This window comes from Procambarus clarkii, chromosome 22, assembly GCF_040958095.1.
Source record: "Procambarus clarkii isolate CNS0578487 chromosome 22, FALCON_Pclarkii_2.0, whole genome shotgun sequence".
Lineage (NCBI taxonomy): Eukaryota > Metazoa > Arthropoda > Malacostraca > Decapoda > Cambaridae > Procambarus > Procambarus clarkii.
The window spans coordinates 8,679,845-8,698,055 of NC_091171.1; the positions used below are offsets into that span (position 1 = coordinate 8,679,845).

The following is an 18,211-nucleotide window of genomic DNA, read 5'->3' on the forward strand; positions in this document are numbered from 1 at the left end:
GAAATTGGCATTTCAGTTCATTCAGTGCCGAATGTAATGAAAAAGTGTATACAGTGCTATTATGGCACTGTATACACATTTTATATATATAACTACTGTACATGTATATGAACTATTACGAGTCACTAAGCAGTATTGGTGACTGATTATCACGTAACCATTAATCCAAGAGCAGCTTAGCCTTATACATGTTGATCCAAGTTGTAAGTAAACACTTTGAATATATATGATTTTCTTTATATTTTTAATGTTTTTCCATGTTTTTTTCAAGTGCAATGATACTTTGGGTTGTCAATACTGTTAATTATATCACAAAATTTGTGAACATTGGTATGCACCAATATATTTGGGTAACTATTATACACACCACAATACAGTATAATAATAGAACAATAAAGCATGCTGTTCTTGTTGTTATTACACTGTATTCACACATTACATTTAACTATCTACGTGTTCATGCACTGTTGTGAACCACTAAGCAGTTCTGGTGAGTAATAATCTCGTAATGATTGATTCATGAACAGCATAGCCACACATGCGTCCCATTTTCTAAAAACACCTAACACTGTAAGGTGCCACCACTATGCCATTGCTGACTAGTCAAAATGCCTATTATTTTCAGAATTCTAATCACTAATTCCTGATCATAAATAATTTTTCAAATGTTCATTTTCTAAAGGAGGATGAAGCCTGAGGTCCCATTGTACAATGCATAGAGGCATTACATTGCAGCTGTGTGCTGTAGGTATCCGCCTCGCTTTGGGAGTATAGTTACCAACATCGGGTTTACTGATATCTGAACCTTGTACATAATCTTCATTACTATTAGGGGTCTTTTATGTTATTATCATTAATAAATAATTGCAAATCTTACTTTTTGGTGGGGGGGAGGGGCTCCCCTCCCCTTCTTTGGCTCCCTGGAGCAAACCAGGCTGATATGAATGTATTAGACCCTGGCATCAGTCAATGTGCATGGAGTTCTAGGCCTACTGGGGACCACAAGTAAGAATCTAGTCCCCCTCAGAGAAGCACGAGGAGCAATGGCTTATAGAAACCTCTGTGTGGTTTAAAGCATTCTATGTCTGCCATTGACTGGGTAAGGCACCCAGAAAGGTAAGCGCCCCAAAACAGACCCGTACTCTGGTTAAAATATTGCTACTAAAAGCCAAACGAGTGGACAGAACTCCCCAAACAAAATTATCAAGGACATGGGGACTTGTCTTTCCCCTTCTTTAGTTCATCCCTCTGAAGCATCTGAGGGTTTCGGAGTTGGGGCAGGGTTTAGTTGGTGTTGAGACTCGAGCAGTTTCGGGGGATGCTCTTTCCGGTGTGGTGACAGAAGCATTCGAGCATGTTGAGTCGGAGCTTCTGGGTCTGACCAGTGGGTCCCCTTCGTTCCTGCTTTTTTGGCTGCTCCTGCATTTTCTTTTGAGGTAGGGAACTTGGAGGACAGCTCAACCCTGGGGTCCTTGTGGGAAAGTTCCCCAGGGTTGGGGAAAGTATGACTTGGGGAGCCTTGAGTCCCATTGGACCCCGCTTGGGTTTTTGTACCTCTCTGAGTGGGGCTTGATGTTACGGGGAGTGGGGTTTTATTTTCCTCCCTCCTGGTAAAGTAGGATTTGGTGTCAATCCCTTCCTGAGTTTGGTTCCGTGCTCCCTTGAGTTCTTCGGTCCCGTCCTTCTGGAGGTTTTCGGCCTTCCCACATCCTGTCCCATGTGGTGTGGGAGGCCATTGCGGCTTAACAACTGCACGACCCTTGGATTATGGATTACGCTTCTATAATGGATCCCTCTTTGGGTTTTTCACAGTTTTTGACATCCAGCCTCGGACCTGCAGGGTGGATAGCTGGTGTGGGGGTCTGGGGCTCCCCCTTCCCCTCCTGGGGAGGGTGGGGGGGAGTTGCACAACGTAACGACGTGGTGATGTCATGCTCATTTGCTCGTTTTCATTTGGGGAGTTCTGTCCACTTGTTCGGCTTTCAGTTGCAATATTTTAACCAGAATAGGGGTTTGTTTTTGGGCGCTTACCTTTCTGGGTGCCTTTCCCAGTCGACAGCAGACAGAGAATGCTTCCAACCAAATGGGGGTTTCTATAGGCCATTACTCCTTGTGTCTCTCCGAGGGTGGGAGGGGCAGGTTCTGGCCGTGGACTCCTGTATGCCTAGAACTCCATATGCACTGACTGATGCCAGGGTCTAATACATTCATATCAGTGTGATTAGCTCTGGGGAGCCTCCAGGTCTCGCCCAGAAACTGGGGTTTCATTACATTCAACGCTGGTTTTTACATCATTATGTGATGGTGTCAGCACAGGCTGCATGGCAGTGCTGTGAGCTTCTGCTGTATGTGCTACCCATGGTTGCTGTGTTAGTAGTGACACTGTCACACAAAGCAGGGGTTCCCTCAATTTTTTCAAGATGGTGTTTGTTTATTGGAGACCTGAGGAAGCGGATGTGAGCCCTGTGTACCTGCTGGAGTTTTTAATTTAAAGATAGACCTAAAATCTACCCTGATTGATGTGTGCACCACCAATGAAACGACCCTGGTTGATATGTGCAGTTTAAGAGTTAAATCATAGTAATGTGTGCTGAAGGGGCTAATAAGCTATGCATAATTGTGCAGTTGTCATACATGTCAATTAAGATATTCATTGTTTGAAAATTGCTTTTATTTATAATTGCTATTAAAAATATTGCTTATGTAATAATACAAAAAGAAATAATTCCAACTAAAATATTTGTTCAAGCCATAATTATGTTAGAAAAAGAATAATGATAAATATGGTTTTGGGGTTGGTAGGCCGGAGTCTTTGAACACCACTCTCAACACAACTGTAGACTCCGCAATGATTGAGTCACACATTGAGTCTCAGATCATCCAGACCAAGTTGGCTCCTCAGTTATCTTCCCAAATGATCCAGGAGCCAGTTCAGCATGTCCCAGTGCAGGAAATACTGGGGCATAACGACACAGACCAGACCTTCAAGGGGCAAATCACTCTAGGCCAAGTCACTTCTGTAACTGAGAAGTCTACAGAGATTCTCAATGGGTGGGAAGGGTATGTCCTAAGCATTACATGGGTCTCCAAGAAATTTTTTAACAGAAATAGAATGCATGACTTCTTTTATTTGATATTGACACAGATTGCACAAAACTTTTGCTGTTATTACTATTTTAATCAAACAGAAAACAGTATTTGTATTAAAATTTACATTTAAAATAATACTTTTATTGCCAAATAAAAAACATAAGGCTAATCTTCTTTGTGGGCAAATAACTCGGTCACCCTTAGTCAAGATTCCTTCTACTCCAGACCTCGGCTGACTCCAGCTAGGTTCAATGTGACCTTAATTTCTGACATAATAGGAATTTGTTCCAACTATCTCTGCAAGTCATATATGGGAGAAGCAAGAACTTGGAAAAAATCTTAATCTAGGCTGTGACTTTGTCAGGCTGCAAGCAACTGTATCAAACAGCCTTGCTGATCAGACCAGCAACCAGGAGGCCTGGTCAGAGACCAGGCCGTGTGGACATTGATCCTTGGAATCATCAACAGTTAGGTAGGTAGCTCAAAATTTTAGAAGGATCTTTCAGCTATAGTATTCTATTAAAGCACTAGTACTGTGCTATATAGAGTAGAATACTACAGTATTGCACATTAACTTCCCAATTCCAGGCTGTAAATGTTGCTGACTTAAATAACATAAAGAAATTTAACTGCCTAAATTCATTCAGTAAAATATCTGTATTACTGGAACCACTTAAAAGCATACAAATTGCACTTCCTAGAGCACAGCTGTGAGACTTGCATCATAATTTACGCCTGGAAAATATTAGAGGGACTAGATTCAAATCTGCATATTGAAATAATTCCTTACTAGAGCAGGAGGGATGAGAGAATGTACACAAGTAACCTGGTTGAAAAGAGCGCAATGAGTACTGTACTATTAAAAGATCAATTCTATAAACATATAGGGCCCAAGACTTTTTAACATCTAAATATGTGGAGCATAATTAGCTGACCTGTTTTGGTGTTTAAAGTAAAACCCTTCAGATGATGAGTCACAATAACGTGGCTGAAGATATGAAGACTAAACAACACACCAGAAGACGAGGAGGCGATGATGTGTCAGTTCGTCCGGGACCATTATCAAGTTGATTGTCACAATCGACTTGATGATGGTCCAGGACAGGCCAAAATATTGTTGTCTCCTCATCTTCTGGTGTGTGGTTTAGTCCTCATAAAACCTTCATAGGGTGCCTGATCAACAGGACTGTGATGTCTACATCAGAATGCATGCAGCAGTGTCTAACAGACTGGTTGATCAGAGCATCATCCAGAAGGACTGATGAGAGACCAGCCTGTAGGGATAATTATTTTTAGAACCACATAAGGTAGTATACTCCAAATGCTTGTGTGCAGCCCAAATGCTATGGCATGAAACCAGAAGCCAAGGTTCTGCCAAAGGAAAGATCTCAAAAGTGGAAGAACCTGATGAATGTACAGTACTACCAAAACCATCACAGTGAAGAGTATTTGGGTTCAGAGGAGCTTGAGAGAGATGCAAAGATACTGAACACACACACAATACAAATATTGTAGAAAGCCACTAAAGAACACTGACAAAGAGATCTAGGGGTGGTTCTGGATATTACTGTCATCAGAAAACCACATGAAAAGGACATTATGTGAGAAGCATGTGCTACCCTATCCAGCTTCAGAATCGTAGGACTAAAATTGGAATATGCAATTGGAAAATATGCATTCCAAATATGCATTGGAAAATCAAAAATCAATCATCTCAAGATATGCTGCAGTTGTCTGGTGCATGTATCTCAAGGAGCAAAGATATGCTACTAAATGTTTTCAACAACTGAAAAACAAGATCCACGAGGAGAGGCTAGTGGTATTAAATATTCTAAAGCTAGAAGATAGAAGAAAAAGAGGTGATATGGTCACTACATACAGAAATATTAACATGAATCTACAAAATTAAAAATTTTTGAAACCTGCAACTTCAAGAACAAGATCATAGATTCAAGCTAAGTAAACAAAGGTCCCCAAAAATTATTAGAAAGTTATCTTTTGGAAATAGTGATAGACGGAGAAGGTTAAGTGAGAAGGCGGTGGATGCCAAAACTCTCAATAGTTTGAAAGCGTCATTTAACAGAGTACTGTACTGGGATGACAGGACATCACGAGTGTTGCTCTCATCCATTAACTACACTGGTAATCTCTCACACAAACACACCCACCCATTCTCTCAATATGGGAAGAGGCCAAACCCTCAAACTTACCAGTGATATGAAGAAGCATGAAACAACTACACAACAGTGAGAAATGAGGCAGAAAGAAATTTTGAGAAAGGGATAGTGAACAAGTGTTAAACAGAACCAGGCCAATTCAATAAATTCACTAAAAACAAATTTTAGGTAAAAGATAATATCCCGTGGTTGAAAATGTGAACCAGATTCACAGAAAATGAAAAGGAAATGTGTGAAATATGAAATGAACAGTTTAAAAGAGTGTTTGTGCAAAATGAACTCTTCAGAGAACCAGACCCAATAAAAATTCAACACAGAGCACATAGAGGTGTTTAGAGATGAAGAGGAAAAATGCTCAAGGAGCCAAGTCAGAACATAGCAGTTGGCCCAGATGAAGTTTCACTTTTAGTTCTGAGAGAATGTGCACCTGAGCTCTGCATTCCACTTCAACTGATTTTTCAGGCATCCCTGTCGACAGGAGTCCTAGCAGATATGTGGAAAAAGGCCATCATAGTTCCAATCCACAAAAGTGGCAGCAGGGAAGATCTCCTTAATTATAGACCTGTATCATTGACAAGTGTAATAGTCAAAATAAAATATTGGAAAAAATAATTATAACTAAATGGGATATATCACCTAGAAAAAATTATATAATTAGACAGACAGACAGACAGACAGTATGGTTTTTGATCTGGAAGATCATTTGTAATTAATTTACTTAGTTTCTATGATAGCCACAGAGATTTTATATTAGAAAGATAGTTGGGTTGATGGCATTTATCTAAACCTTAAAAAGGCATTCAACAGAGTTCTCATAAGAGGTTGTTCTGGAAGCTGGAACATACTAGAGGAGTGACAGAGGCTTCTAACATGGATGAAAATTATTCTGACAAAAAAATGAAGGTAGTAATCAGAGGCAATATGTCAGACTGGAGGAGTGTTGCTTGCTGAGTCCTGCAGGGTTTAGTTCTTTCACCGGCAATGTTCACCTTCTACATAAATGATCTACCGGAAGGAGTTCAGAATTATATGAACATGTTTGTAGATGATGCTAAGATACTGGGGAAGATAGGAGACAGAGACGATTGTAATGCCCTTCAAATGGTTCTAGATAAAATAAGTGCTTGGAGCAACATATGGCAGTTGGAATTCAATGTGAATAAATGTCATGTTATGGAAAGTGGAATCGGAGAAAATAGATTACACACAACTTATAAATTACGTGGAAAGGAAATAAAGAACTCTAATAAAGAACAAGACCTAGGGCTGGTTTTGGATAGTAAAATGTTACCAGAGGAACTCATAAAATACATTGGCGAGGAGCATATGATGCATTTTCCAAATTCAGACTTGCTTTTAACCTAATGGACAGTGAAATACTGTACTAAAGAAACTGTTCATAACTTTTGTGAGACCATAATTGGAATATGTTGTATGGTGGCCATATCTTAAGAAGCACAACAATAAACTGGAAAAGGTGCAAAGACATACTACAAAATGACTTCTAGAACTAAAAAAACAAGAGTTACAAGGAGAAGCTAGAGGCATTAATATGCCAAAGCTAGACAATAGAAGAAAATGAGGCGATATGATTACCACTTATAAAATAACAGGTATCAACAAAATTAACAAAGAGGAATTCCTGAAACCACAAACTTCAAGAACAAGAGAAAACAAAGGTGCCAAAAAATATTAGAAATGTTCTTTTGCAAACAAAAAAAAAAGTTTATGTTGATGGTTGAAACAAGTGTGGTGGTGTTGGAAGCCAAAACCATCAGTAGTTTCAAACCGTTATATGAGAAAGAGTACTGGGAAGATTGGATACCATGAGTGTAGCTCTCATACTGTAACTACACTTAGGTAATTACACACACATTCATGAAGAGAGTTCACTTAAGACATGAGCCCACTGGACAAAAGACTATGTGCTTAACTTTTTGGGTAGGGTTCTTGATGACTGGTAAGATCCCGTTGGTAGGAAAGTAGTGGAAAAGAGGATGTGGAATTTCTATTCACTCCTTGTTTGCAAAACCAGTGTATCGCCTGCTGGTGGATGCGGTTAAGAATCTGGGAGTCAACTAGCAGCTCATAGTTAGTCAGAGCAGAGAGCTACACGATAGATTTTTGAAAATGAAAGTACAAAACAGTATTTGTTGGAATAGATTATTTGAGTGTGGATATCTTGGTTATCTTGAGATGATTTCGGGGCTTTTAGTGTCCCCGCGGCCCGGTCCTCGACCAGGCCTCCACCCCCAGGAAGTAGCCAGTGACAGCTGACTAACACCCAGGTACCTATTTCACTGCTAGGTAACAGGGGCATAGGGTGAAAGAAACTCTGCCCATTGTTTCTCGCCGGCGCCTGGGATCAAGCCCAGGACCACAGGATCACAAGTCCAGCGTGCTGTCCGCTCGGCTGACCGGCTCCCAGATGAAGTCTGGGCCTCCAGATGGACTAGATGAAGTCACTTTCTGAATCATTCACGGCTGGGTAGATTGAGATTTATACAATGTTCGCCTTCATCATATATGGCTCATAAAAAAATAGTTTTAAGGGTTCTCTGCATTCCCTCTGCAGTGTGGATGATGAAAATTGCACTGATACTAGCTGGAATGTGCTAAGTCTTGAAGGAGAGAGAGACTTGCCAAGTGAGCGAGTGAATGGTTTACGCCGAGAAATATGAGCACTCATTTATTGAAAGGAAAAGTGCAGTACTGTACTATATATAAAGAGCACCATTCTACTTACAGTACATTTCTTGTTCCTTATCTGAATTGTTACACAAAGTACTACATTAGCCTTTCAAAAAGACAATAAAATACAGTAGTTCAGTGTAAAGATATCATGTATTTGAATACACTGCTCCCTCAAAAATCTGGGTCATACTCACTCGTAATAGGGCCAAATTTCCTTGAAATTTTCATTTATGAAAACTTGCACATTTTTACTATTTATCATCACATTTCCATAGATTTCATGTAAAACTCAATTTGAAAATAAGCCATAGAATTTTTAAATAAATTATGATAAATGGTCAACTTATGGCACCAACTGTTTCTTACGCTTTTGTGCTCATCTATGAAAATTTTTTAAAATGTAATACGCACATAATTAACCCTTAAGAGACAACCTACATAAACTGATATACTGTATTAAAAGATTTATGGGTAAATACAAGTACAGTAGTCAGTTAACAGTTCACACTATAGAAACATGAGATAATTTAGTTTTAATAATAAATATTTACAGTTACCAAGTTAAACAAAATTTGGAAGTTATTAGCTAATAAAAAAGTACCTTGCTGTTATACATGTCATTAATTAGAATAATTTTGGAGCAAGTGGCATAATTGCTCATAGAAATATTTGTGAAGACATTTTAAGTTTGAGCCTTTTATTTTTTAGTTTACCATAAACTATTTTTAATTTTTCTTAAATCGTACCAGAGAAAATTCTAAATTATGGTGTAGGTGAAGTAGTTAATTAACCGTATGCTTCAGCTAGAGCATACGGTTGGTGAAAAAATGCTTTCTCAAAATGAAAATCAGATGTACAATTTCCCTTAAAACAGTCTCATTAACTTTGTATTTCCCAAAAGATTTACTTCAGTTAAAATTTTCAGCCATATTTATTAACTCTTTAAAAATAGTACTGTATTAAAGAAAATAGGATCAGTATTTAGAACACTTATTTCTCAATATGAAAACTAGCCACACGATGTTTTTAAAACCAGGACCATCCACTTTCTCCCATGCCCAAATCTCTCTTTAATATTCACTTAAGTTTTCCTAAGAAATACTTTGGAACCTTTTCCATTTAATAACAACCTTTCTGGCAATTCCACTGGCCTAAATTCTGAACTCTATTCAACAGTATAAAACAGTACATGAATACAAGAAATTGGAAAAAAAAGTCTCAAGGAATTTACTTTACCTAATGATCTAGATTTCACTGCGATCCTTACAATTTGGACTTTTTACAACAAATTCAAAATATAAAGGGGGAGAACTGGTGGGTAAATTTGGTCCATTATTTTGAGGAATCCTTATATTGTATATGGAAATCCAGATTTTAGAAGGAGTACGCAATTTTCATTAATAAGATTTGCAGTTTATCTAGTTGGATGTCACAGGGTTCATGCATAGTATTTTAGCTTGTGTTCAATTTAATGCTCTGATACAATGCATACAAATTTCTTGGAGGCTTCATGCAGCTAGGTAAAACACTGTTAATTGTGTGGTTTGAGAATTTCCCTCATCTTCACAACTCCTAATCTCTCATTCATAGTGCTCTACTCTCATGTGGACTGTCACCCTAGCACGCACTAGTGTTGTGCTGGCTGCCTGCCAAATCCCCATGACAAATTCCTTGCCATTGGTTTATTTTCTTTACTTACTTTGGCTGTGCTTGCAAGCGGATGAACAGCTTCCGTTTTTAATTTAGATCTTCAGGTGTGTGAAATGATTGTTTTTCATTATTTAAATATTCTGTGATTGATTAGATATAACATGCCTAAGTTCAATTTCTGTGATTACACTTGTAAGCCCATCGTGTGTGTGTGTGTGTGTGTGTGTGAGTGATAACACAGTAGTCTCATGAAGCACTTGACAGGAATATAAGGAAATTTGAGTTCATACTTTTGTACCTACACATAACTTTCACTCTGGATATTTTAGTAACTCGCAAAGTACAAAATTGGGTGTAGAATGAGTTTCATAACTTTCTTCTCCAAATTGTAAGCTGTTGAGCAGCTCTTTTATTTTTGTTAAAATTATACTGTCTAGAATTAGCTTACATGAGACTTGCAAGTAACATTAATGATGTAGTTGTAATTGCAGGAAGTATTTGAATGCACTCCACTACTAACTGTACATTGTATTTGTTGTCTTCTGTCCTTGTGCCACTTGTCCCATAATAGCAAATACAAATTTTACCTGTTTATGTTTACATATAATATATTTCCTGTTGATCCTGAGAAATTTCAAGGAGCCAGCGGAAAGAGTTTGAGTTTTGTTTATAAAAGTAGCTGTGATAATTTATCCGGAAAGTTGTGTTCCAAATTATGATGATTTATTTATTCTCTATTGGTTGGCTCAGCTACAAGAGTTTTCAGAGTTTGGGAAGTGGCAATCGATCATCAGTGTACTCGTTTCTCACCGACTCTGCAACTGCGGAGAATGATTGGCCATATTTTAGAAGGTAAAACAGGGCGTTGGAACGACTAAACCAACTAATGTCCTGTTGCTTCGATCTGTGGTATAAGCTGTTGCTGGGGATATTTCTTGTCTGACAATACACTGTGTTGAGCCACTTTGAATCAGAATCATTGTTCTGCTCTATATGGGGTCTGTTTGACAACTAACAATCAGTGTTTCCTTGCACCCTGTCTATTCTTGAGTATATTTTCTTAAGCTTTGCTTAGGACTATTTCTGCTTAAAGTTAGTCATCTGACAAAAATACTTTAAGCATTCATTATTCCCTACATGATTAAATTATGAAAGAATTGGTATCATTTTCAAAAATTATGATATGAAATATTATTAATGTAATGGGTAAAGACTGGCACTTGTGAAGTCAGGCTCTGAGATCACCCATGAAAAAGCCACTGCCAGGTACCAGAAATAGAATCTGTGAGACACGTAGAGAAAGTCCACGGCTGGCTCAGTCTTGGCTGGGTATTGTGACGAGTTCCACTACTTCTCTCCACTCTCCTTCCACTACATAATGGCTGTTAAACAACGGTAGTTATTATTTTAGGGTAGCAGTGCAACTGTAGGAGCTTTTGAGTGTTGCCTGATTGTGTGATTTGCTGTGGCCCTTATGTGACTTGTTGGGTATGGAAATATAGATTTGTAAATGCATAATTTGTGCTTTATCCCTTATCCCTTCTTATTTGCTATTAATTATCATTCTTAAATTATATATATTTTTTACTTTATATTTTTTCCATGCAATTGCTTACCTTTTAAACCAGTTTACTCATTTTTTTTTATATCCAGCACTTGTGATATTTCATGTTATCCTTTTGGCTTTGTTTGGCATTAAACTCTGTAAAGCTTTTATATGTGTGTGCATTGGATCTGAAGAAAAATGTGATTAGAAAGCTTGGCAAAGTTGGGATGCACACCTGTAAACCAGCACTTATGATGTCATAGTCCCTGGTGGTGTGGGTCTCTTTGGCCAAGCACTGTGCTGGTGTGTTGTTCTGCTGTGTTAACTGTGAGCCTATATGTCCTGGCCTTGGGGGTTGCAGAGTGAGCCTGAACAGCCTGGCGTCCTGTCTGTCAGCTGGGACCAACACCTCGGGCATGTGGCGCGACAGGTTGGCACGCTCACCTCATGCATCCTAGTCTCCACCATGACCCAGTAGAAAGTTATGATCAAATTTGAAGTTTGCTGCAAGTTTGTTAATTCAGCTGTATATATTTGTAATTAATTTTCAACATATCTTTATAATTTGATTAAGAAATTCACCATGTACATTATTCAAAATTAAGAATTCTTGCAACAAATTTTGAGTTTGCGCATTGTAAATCATTAAGCTTACTGAATTTAGTTTTCAGTGCGTCTCCCAATTTGGCTATCTCTATCTTTGCTCTTTCTGCCTACTCCTGATAATAGTGCATATGACAGTGGGTGTGACAATGTTCCAACAATTTTGGACGTGATTAAACATGAACTGTGAAATTTCCTGAAGACAAGATGTAAAGCTATTGCTACTTTTGTATTTTTTTAATTATGTGACCAATGCATAATTGATCATTTTCATTCTTATAGCTAGTTAAAATTACCTACAAATTACAATACCTTCAAGTTTGTTATGGATTGGAACAAAATTTGCCTTTTGTAATTTACTAGTGAACTACTGTTTTCTTTTGAATTTTATATGGGTTAATGAAGAAAAGATAATTACAAATAATTCTCTTGGCCATAGTTAAACTCCTACTTATTACAAATTTTACAACCAGTAGTACTGTTGGTGAAAGATGTCACAATAAAGGCACTCAGTTTGATGAATAATGTTGCCTACTTAGATGTAGCATGGACGTGTGTGTGTGTGTGCGCACGAGAAATTTTGTTTTGATTTACAGAATGGTTTGTTTGATATATATACTGTTTCAAGTTAGCTTTGGATTATAAGATAAGAAATTTAAAAACCAAAAACAGTAATTTGTATATAGTAATTAGAATTATATTAAGTGAAAGACAATTTTCCAAAGTTTTGGGTTTCTGGGGAAGCCACTGCTGGCTCCCTGAAGCTATCTTGCCGAGATTGATCCATGCTGAAAGGTCGTATCAGTTGTGGAAGTTCTGTAATAATCCACAAAGTGTAATCTGAATCATCTACCATGAAAAGCTCAGCCCCTCATAGTACCGTGCTTGCTCCTGTACTTTTCCTCATCATCATATCAGATATTGACAAGGATACAAACTATAATACTATCAACTTTTGCAGATGACACAAAAATTTTCATGAGTAGACAATACAGAGGACACGGCAAACCTCCAATTGGATATTAATCGTCTCAATTGGAAACAGAAAATAACATAATGTTTGATGAGAATACGTTCCATTTACTGTACTGTGGAATAATAAAAGCATCAAAAAGCAGAAACCATATAAAAACACAAACCACACTTTTAAAAAAAGAAATATAAAAGATTTAGTAGCAATCATGTCTTACATTTAAAGAACACAAAGTTGATATCACAATTGCAAGAAAGATAACAGGTTGGATAACAAGAACCTTCCAAACAAGAGATGCCACACCAATGCCTTATAAAACATTAGTGTTCTCTATAGTGAAATATTGTTGCACACTAACAGCCTCATTCAAAGCTGGAGAAATTGCTGACCTGGAGAGCAAGCAAAGATGTTTTACTGCTAGAATCATGAAAACATCTAAATTATTTGGGACTGCTTAAAAATTTTAAATCCTTAGAGTGCAGGTGGGAGAGAGATATAATAATGTACACGGGAAAATATTAGAGGGAGCCGGTCGGCCGAGCGGACAGCACACTGGACTTGTGATCCTGTGGTCCTGGGTTCGATCCCAGGCGCCGGCGAGAAACAATGGGCAGAGTTTCTTTCACCCTATGCCCCTGTTACCTAGCAGTAAAATAGGTACCTGGGTGTTAGTCAGCTGTCACGGGCTGCTTCCTGGGGGTGGAGGCCTGGTCGAGGACCGGGCCGCGGGGACACTAAAAAAAAAGCCCCGAAATCATCTCAAGATAACCTCAAGGGATTGGTTCCAAATCTGCACATGGTAATAACACCACATGAGACCAGTAGGCATGGCAGGATATGCAGAATACCTCCATTGAAGAGCAGAGGTGCATTAAGCATGCTGAGAGAGAACTCAAAGAACATCTAAGGCTGAAAACTTTCCAACACACTTTTTCACAACACACAGGCCATAACTGACCGACCTCTTGCATTGTTCAAAAGAGAACTTGACGAGCAACTTAAAGGAATACCTGATGAACTAGGCTGTGACTCATACATCAGGTTGAAAGCAGCTGCATCAAACATTCTGGTTGATCAGACCAGCAACCAGGAGGCCTGGTCAGAGACTGTACCATGGGAACATTGATCCTCTGAATCATCATCAGGTAGTCAGGTGGCCTACCAGGGACCAGAGGAAGAATCTGGCCCCCTCACAAGAGGCATAAGGAACGTGTGACAAATCGCCAACTTCCAGAAAAGTATACAGGAAACTCAACGAAGCTTTGCAGACAACTGGAGGCTTACAGAAAATTAAACCTCCAAACTGCCAAACAATTCACACAAAACAAGGGATTCACTCAAACTAGCTTGAAACTCATTAGTACCAATTTCCACTACCAGGTAGCTTGGCCTCTGCCTGCAATCAGCTACTCTGGTGAGTTGTGTTGCTGATGATACATTGGAAGGTTCTACCTGTAATGCTCAGGTCCACTAGTCATGTGCAAGCTCCTCTGCTTCAAATTAAGTACTGCCATTCTTGAACTTTATTTGTCCTTCATGGGGCCATTTGCTTATGTATTGTTCTTTGATATTAGCATTAGCTTCACATGCATATTTTATCTCTGGCTTGTTGTGTGGGCTTGGCATTTTGTTACACTTCTGGCTGCATGTGGCTTTCTTTCCTAGGTACCTGCTGGTGCTGCTCATGAACTGACAGAATTATCTTCTCAGGTGTGTTTGGAAGTTTGCACCTGAGAGGTCAAGCCACTGGCATTGAGAGCCTCGCCTTTGGCTATTTTCGGGTCTTTGACTCATTTGTTTGGGCCCTTTGCTGAGGGCATTCTTTTGGTTGTGCAGAGATGCAATGGGAAGTTGGGTCAGGGTTTAGCTCAGGGTGTAGTTTGGCCTTCTCCAGTTGTGGTCCCATCTATTTTGACAGCTGAGGCAGCTGAACTTTCTGGTCCTGCCTGGGTTTTGGGGCATTTCCCTTCAGAACCCACCTCCCACTCCAAACATTCTCCTTGGAAGGATCTTTTTCAGTCTCAAGTGTTAGGCACGGAGTGTGACTGTGCTCTGGAGTCGGTGGGGTGCCTTTCAACCTTTCATGGCCCATGGTCTCCTCTGTGGAGGAATAATTGTGTTGGAAGATCTTGCTTTTAGGAAAACAAAGTAGCTGCCACAACTGCAAGAAAAATGACAGGCTGGATAACAAGAACCTTTCAAACAAGAGCAAAAACTTAAAACCTTTTTAAGACTGCAGTGCTCTCTTAGAGTGGACTATTGTTGCACACTAACAGTCCCATTCAAAGCTGGAGAAATTGCTGACCTGGATAATGTGCGAAGATCTTTTACTGCTAGAATCTACTCGGTAATATCCACAACATTTACTAATATTTACTGCTAGAATCTACTTGGTAATATCCACGACTGGTTTGACCTCTTAGTATGGAGTAATCTCAGCAAGATAGCTTCAGGGAGCCACCATGGCTCCACCAGAAACAGTAATTTCGTTACTGTACATTCAACGCTAGAGTTTTATTTAATCTTCATACTGTATTGTTCATCTTTCTGTAAAGTAGAAATTTAGTGTCAGTTTATGCATTGGATCTTGTCTCTAGGAAATTTCTATGCAGGTTATATGGGTATTTATTATGGGATAATTGAAAGCTGCAAACTTGTGGCATAATTGCCAAAATGTAGTTTCTTCTCTCTCTTGTGTATAGTGTCTCCTGTTAACACTTTTTGATTCTCTCAAGGTTTTCTTTTATTAAAAAATTATTAGAGTACTTGTTATCAAGTCTATTGTGAAGATACAAGTCATATATAATTTCATAAGGACACTATTCATAGAGACAGAGAAGAAATCATGATGAGATTGTGATTGAGCATGTACTGCATAGAGCATGTGTAGCTAATATATAGTGTTTTGAGTATCGAATGCTGGTGCGGAGAACACAATTTGATCTACCTTTTTTCTTTACTAAGTTAATAAAAGAATGGTAGATGACAGTTCAATTTCATTCTTTTTTGTATCATTTGAATGAAGTACTATTTTTGTCCTCACAACTAATCAAACTAAAATTTTCATACAGTATTAACTAGAATTTTGCATGACAAAATTTCTAATAGGTTTAGAATTTTGAGTTCACAAGGAACAAGGAAACAAAGCTATTCCATTCACCTCGGCTGTAGGAGTCTCGAACCATGGAAGGTTCATGGAACCACACGAACTGTGGATCATAAAGCTATTCTTTGAAAATACTTAAATAAATAACAAAAAAAAAGGAGGATTGTGGTTACTGTTGGTGTCAACATTCTGATATATAGGTGGATACTGTACTGGCACTTCAGTACCATAATAATCAATAGGAGTCTTGATTTTAGCTAATTGTGAGATTAAAGTGTAATGTAAATACTGTTTACAAATTGTTATCTATAAGAGCTTTAATATAGCATTGGTACAGCTTTTGTTGGTATCACATGTGCTTACCTACTTTCTATTTGCTTCTCATAGTTAACCATGCTATCTGGATGTTAGGCTAGATTAGTTTAAGGTAGAAATTAGTTACAGATGAGTTAGGATTTTGGGCAACTCATCCTGTACTATTTTTATCAATACTGAAATAGTTCTTGTGCATATTATATATTTAAGGTTTAGTGGAACTTTGTTAGGGAAATTGAAGCAATAACAATGTTCATAAATGATTACACTGTGATTTTTGTTATTGCTTAATGATCTTAAATATCTCAAAGTAATTTTCAATAGAATGAAAAGTATTTCAACAAATAATTTTTTTTTTATCTGGAAGTAATGAAACAAAAGTCTGTCTAATGGTGAATGTGTAATACAACACGTCAGTTTTCCAGCTCGTTTTCTCAAATTGACGTAAGTCAAATTTTCAGGGGTTTTACCTAACTAGAAGCGTTTGAACCTAGGCAACCCACCTAACAGATCAAGTCAATGCTCATTTGTCTGAGATAATGTAAACAATTTTAGTGCAATTAATTTCACTAAAGCACTAATTTTAACAGTTATGAATAGTGTTAAAATTGCTACAATACATGTCGTACTGTCCTCTTGTACCAACCTGTCGTCTTATGCAGACGATGAACCACAATAACATGGCTGAAGATATGACCACCAAATCACACATCAGAAATTGAAAAAATGACGATGTCCTGGTCCATCCTAGACCATTATAAGTCATGTAATGGGAAAAGAGTAAAAAGAGATAAAAATATAAAGAAAGGGTGAGATGAGAGGTGGGATGAATGAAAAAGATGAAGAAGATAATAAGTTGAAAGGTACCTTACCTGGCCTTAAAGATACCTTGAAATGTTCCTGTGGCCCGGTCGTCGACCAGGCCTCCTCGTTGCTGGACTGGTCAACCAGGCCTGACATATGAATCACAGCCTGGTTGATCAGGTATCCTTTGGAGGTGCTTATCCAGTTCTCTCTTGAGCACTGTGAGGGGGTTGGCCAGTTATGCCCCTTATGTGTAGTGGAAGCGTGTTGAACAGTCTCTGGCCTCTGATATTGATAGAGTTCTCTCGCTGAGTACCTGTTGCACCTCTGCTTTTCAACAAGGGTATTCTGCACATCCTGTCATGCCTCCTGGTCTCATGTGATGTTATTTCTGTGTGCAGGTTTGGGACCAGCCCCTCTAATATTTTCCACTTATAAATTATTATGTATTTCTCCCGCCTGCGCTCCAGAGAATATAGGTTTAGGCTCTTTACTCAGTCTCAGTAGTTTAGATGTTTTACCGAGTGGATTCTAGCAGTAAAGGATCTCTGCACGCTCTCCAGGTCAGCAATTTCTCCAGCTTTGAAAGGGGCTGTCATTGTGCAGCAGTACTCCACTCTAGAGAGCACTAGCGTCTTGAAAAAAGTATCATCACCAATATAGCATCTCTAGTGTGAAAGGTTCTTGTTATCCAACCTGTCATTTTTCTTGCAGTTGAGATGGCTACTTTATTATGTTCTTTGAAGTTAAGGTCTTCTGAAATGAGTACACCTAAAACCTTTACATGGCCTTTAAGTTGTATGTTATGATTTGACCGAGTTTTGTACGTGGTTTCCGTTTTTATATTTTCATTTTTTCCGTAGCGCATGAGCTGGAACTTGTCTTCGTTAAACACCATATTATTTTCTGTAGCTCATTGAAAGACCTGATTTACATCTAATTGGAGATTTGCCATGTCCTCTATGTTGTCTACCCTCATGAAAATCCTTGTCTCATCTGCAAGGGATAATACAGTACTATAGATTGTGTCCTTGTCAATGTTTGATATGAGGATTAGAAAAAAGTATTGGAGCAAGCACAGTACCCTGGGGGACTGAGTTCTTCATGGTTGATGGACCAGATTTTATTTTATTGACTATTACACATTGGGTTCTGTTAGTCAGGAAATTGTAGATCCATCTGCCTATTTTTCTGGTAATTCCTTTTGAATGAATTGTATGTGCAATAACGCCATCGTCACATTTGTCAAAAGC

The 18,211-nt window shown here is 38.5% G+C and overlaps 1 protein-coding gene across 31 annotated transcripts in view; it reads left to right on the plus strand.

Moving 5' to 3' along the window:
- LOC123756928 (ankyrin-2) overlaps positions 1-18,211 on the plus strand; it is a 982,618-nt gene that overhangs the window by 709,595 nt on the left and 254,812 nt on the right. For 22 of the 31 annotated variants that reach the window (XM_069329388.1, XM_069329393.1, XM_069329412.1 and 19 more), the window contains one exon: positions 2,803-3,060. The exons of 5 other annotated variants lie outside the window; for them this stretch is intronic. In XM_069329388.1, coding sequence (XP_069185489.1) covers positions 2,803-3,060 — 258 coding nt within the window. Of the gene's footprint in view, positions 1-2,802; positions 3,061-10,361; positions 10,464-10,848; positions 11,007-11,518; positions 11,588-18,211 lie in introns of those variants that run through there. 4 more of the 31 variants (XM_069329405.1, XM_069329406.1, XM_069329403.1 and 1 more) reach the window with 3 other exon arrangements.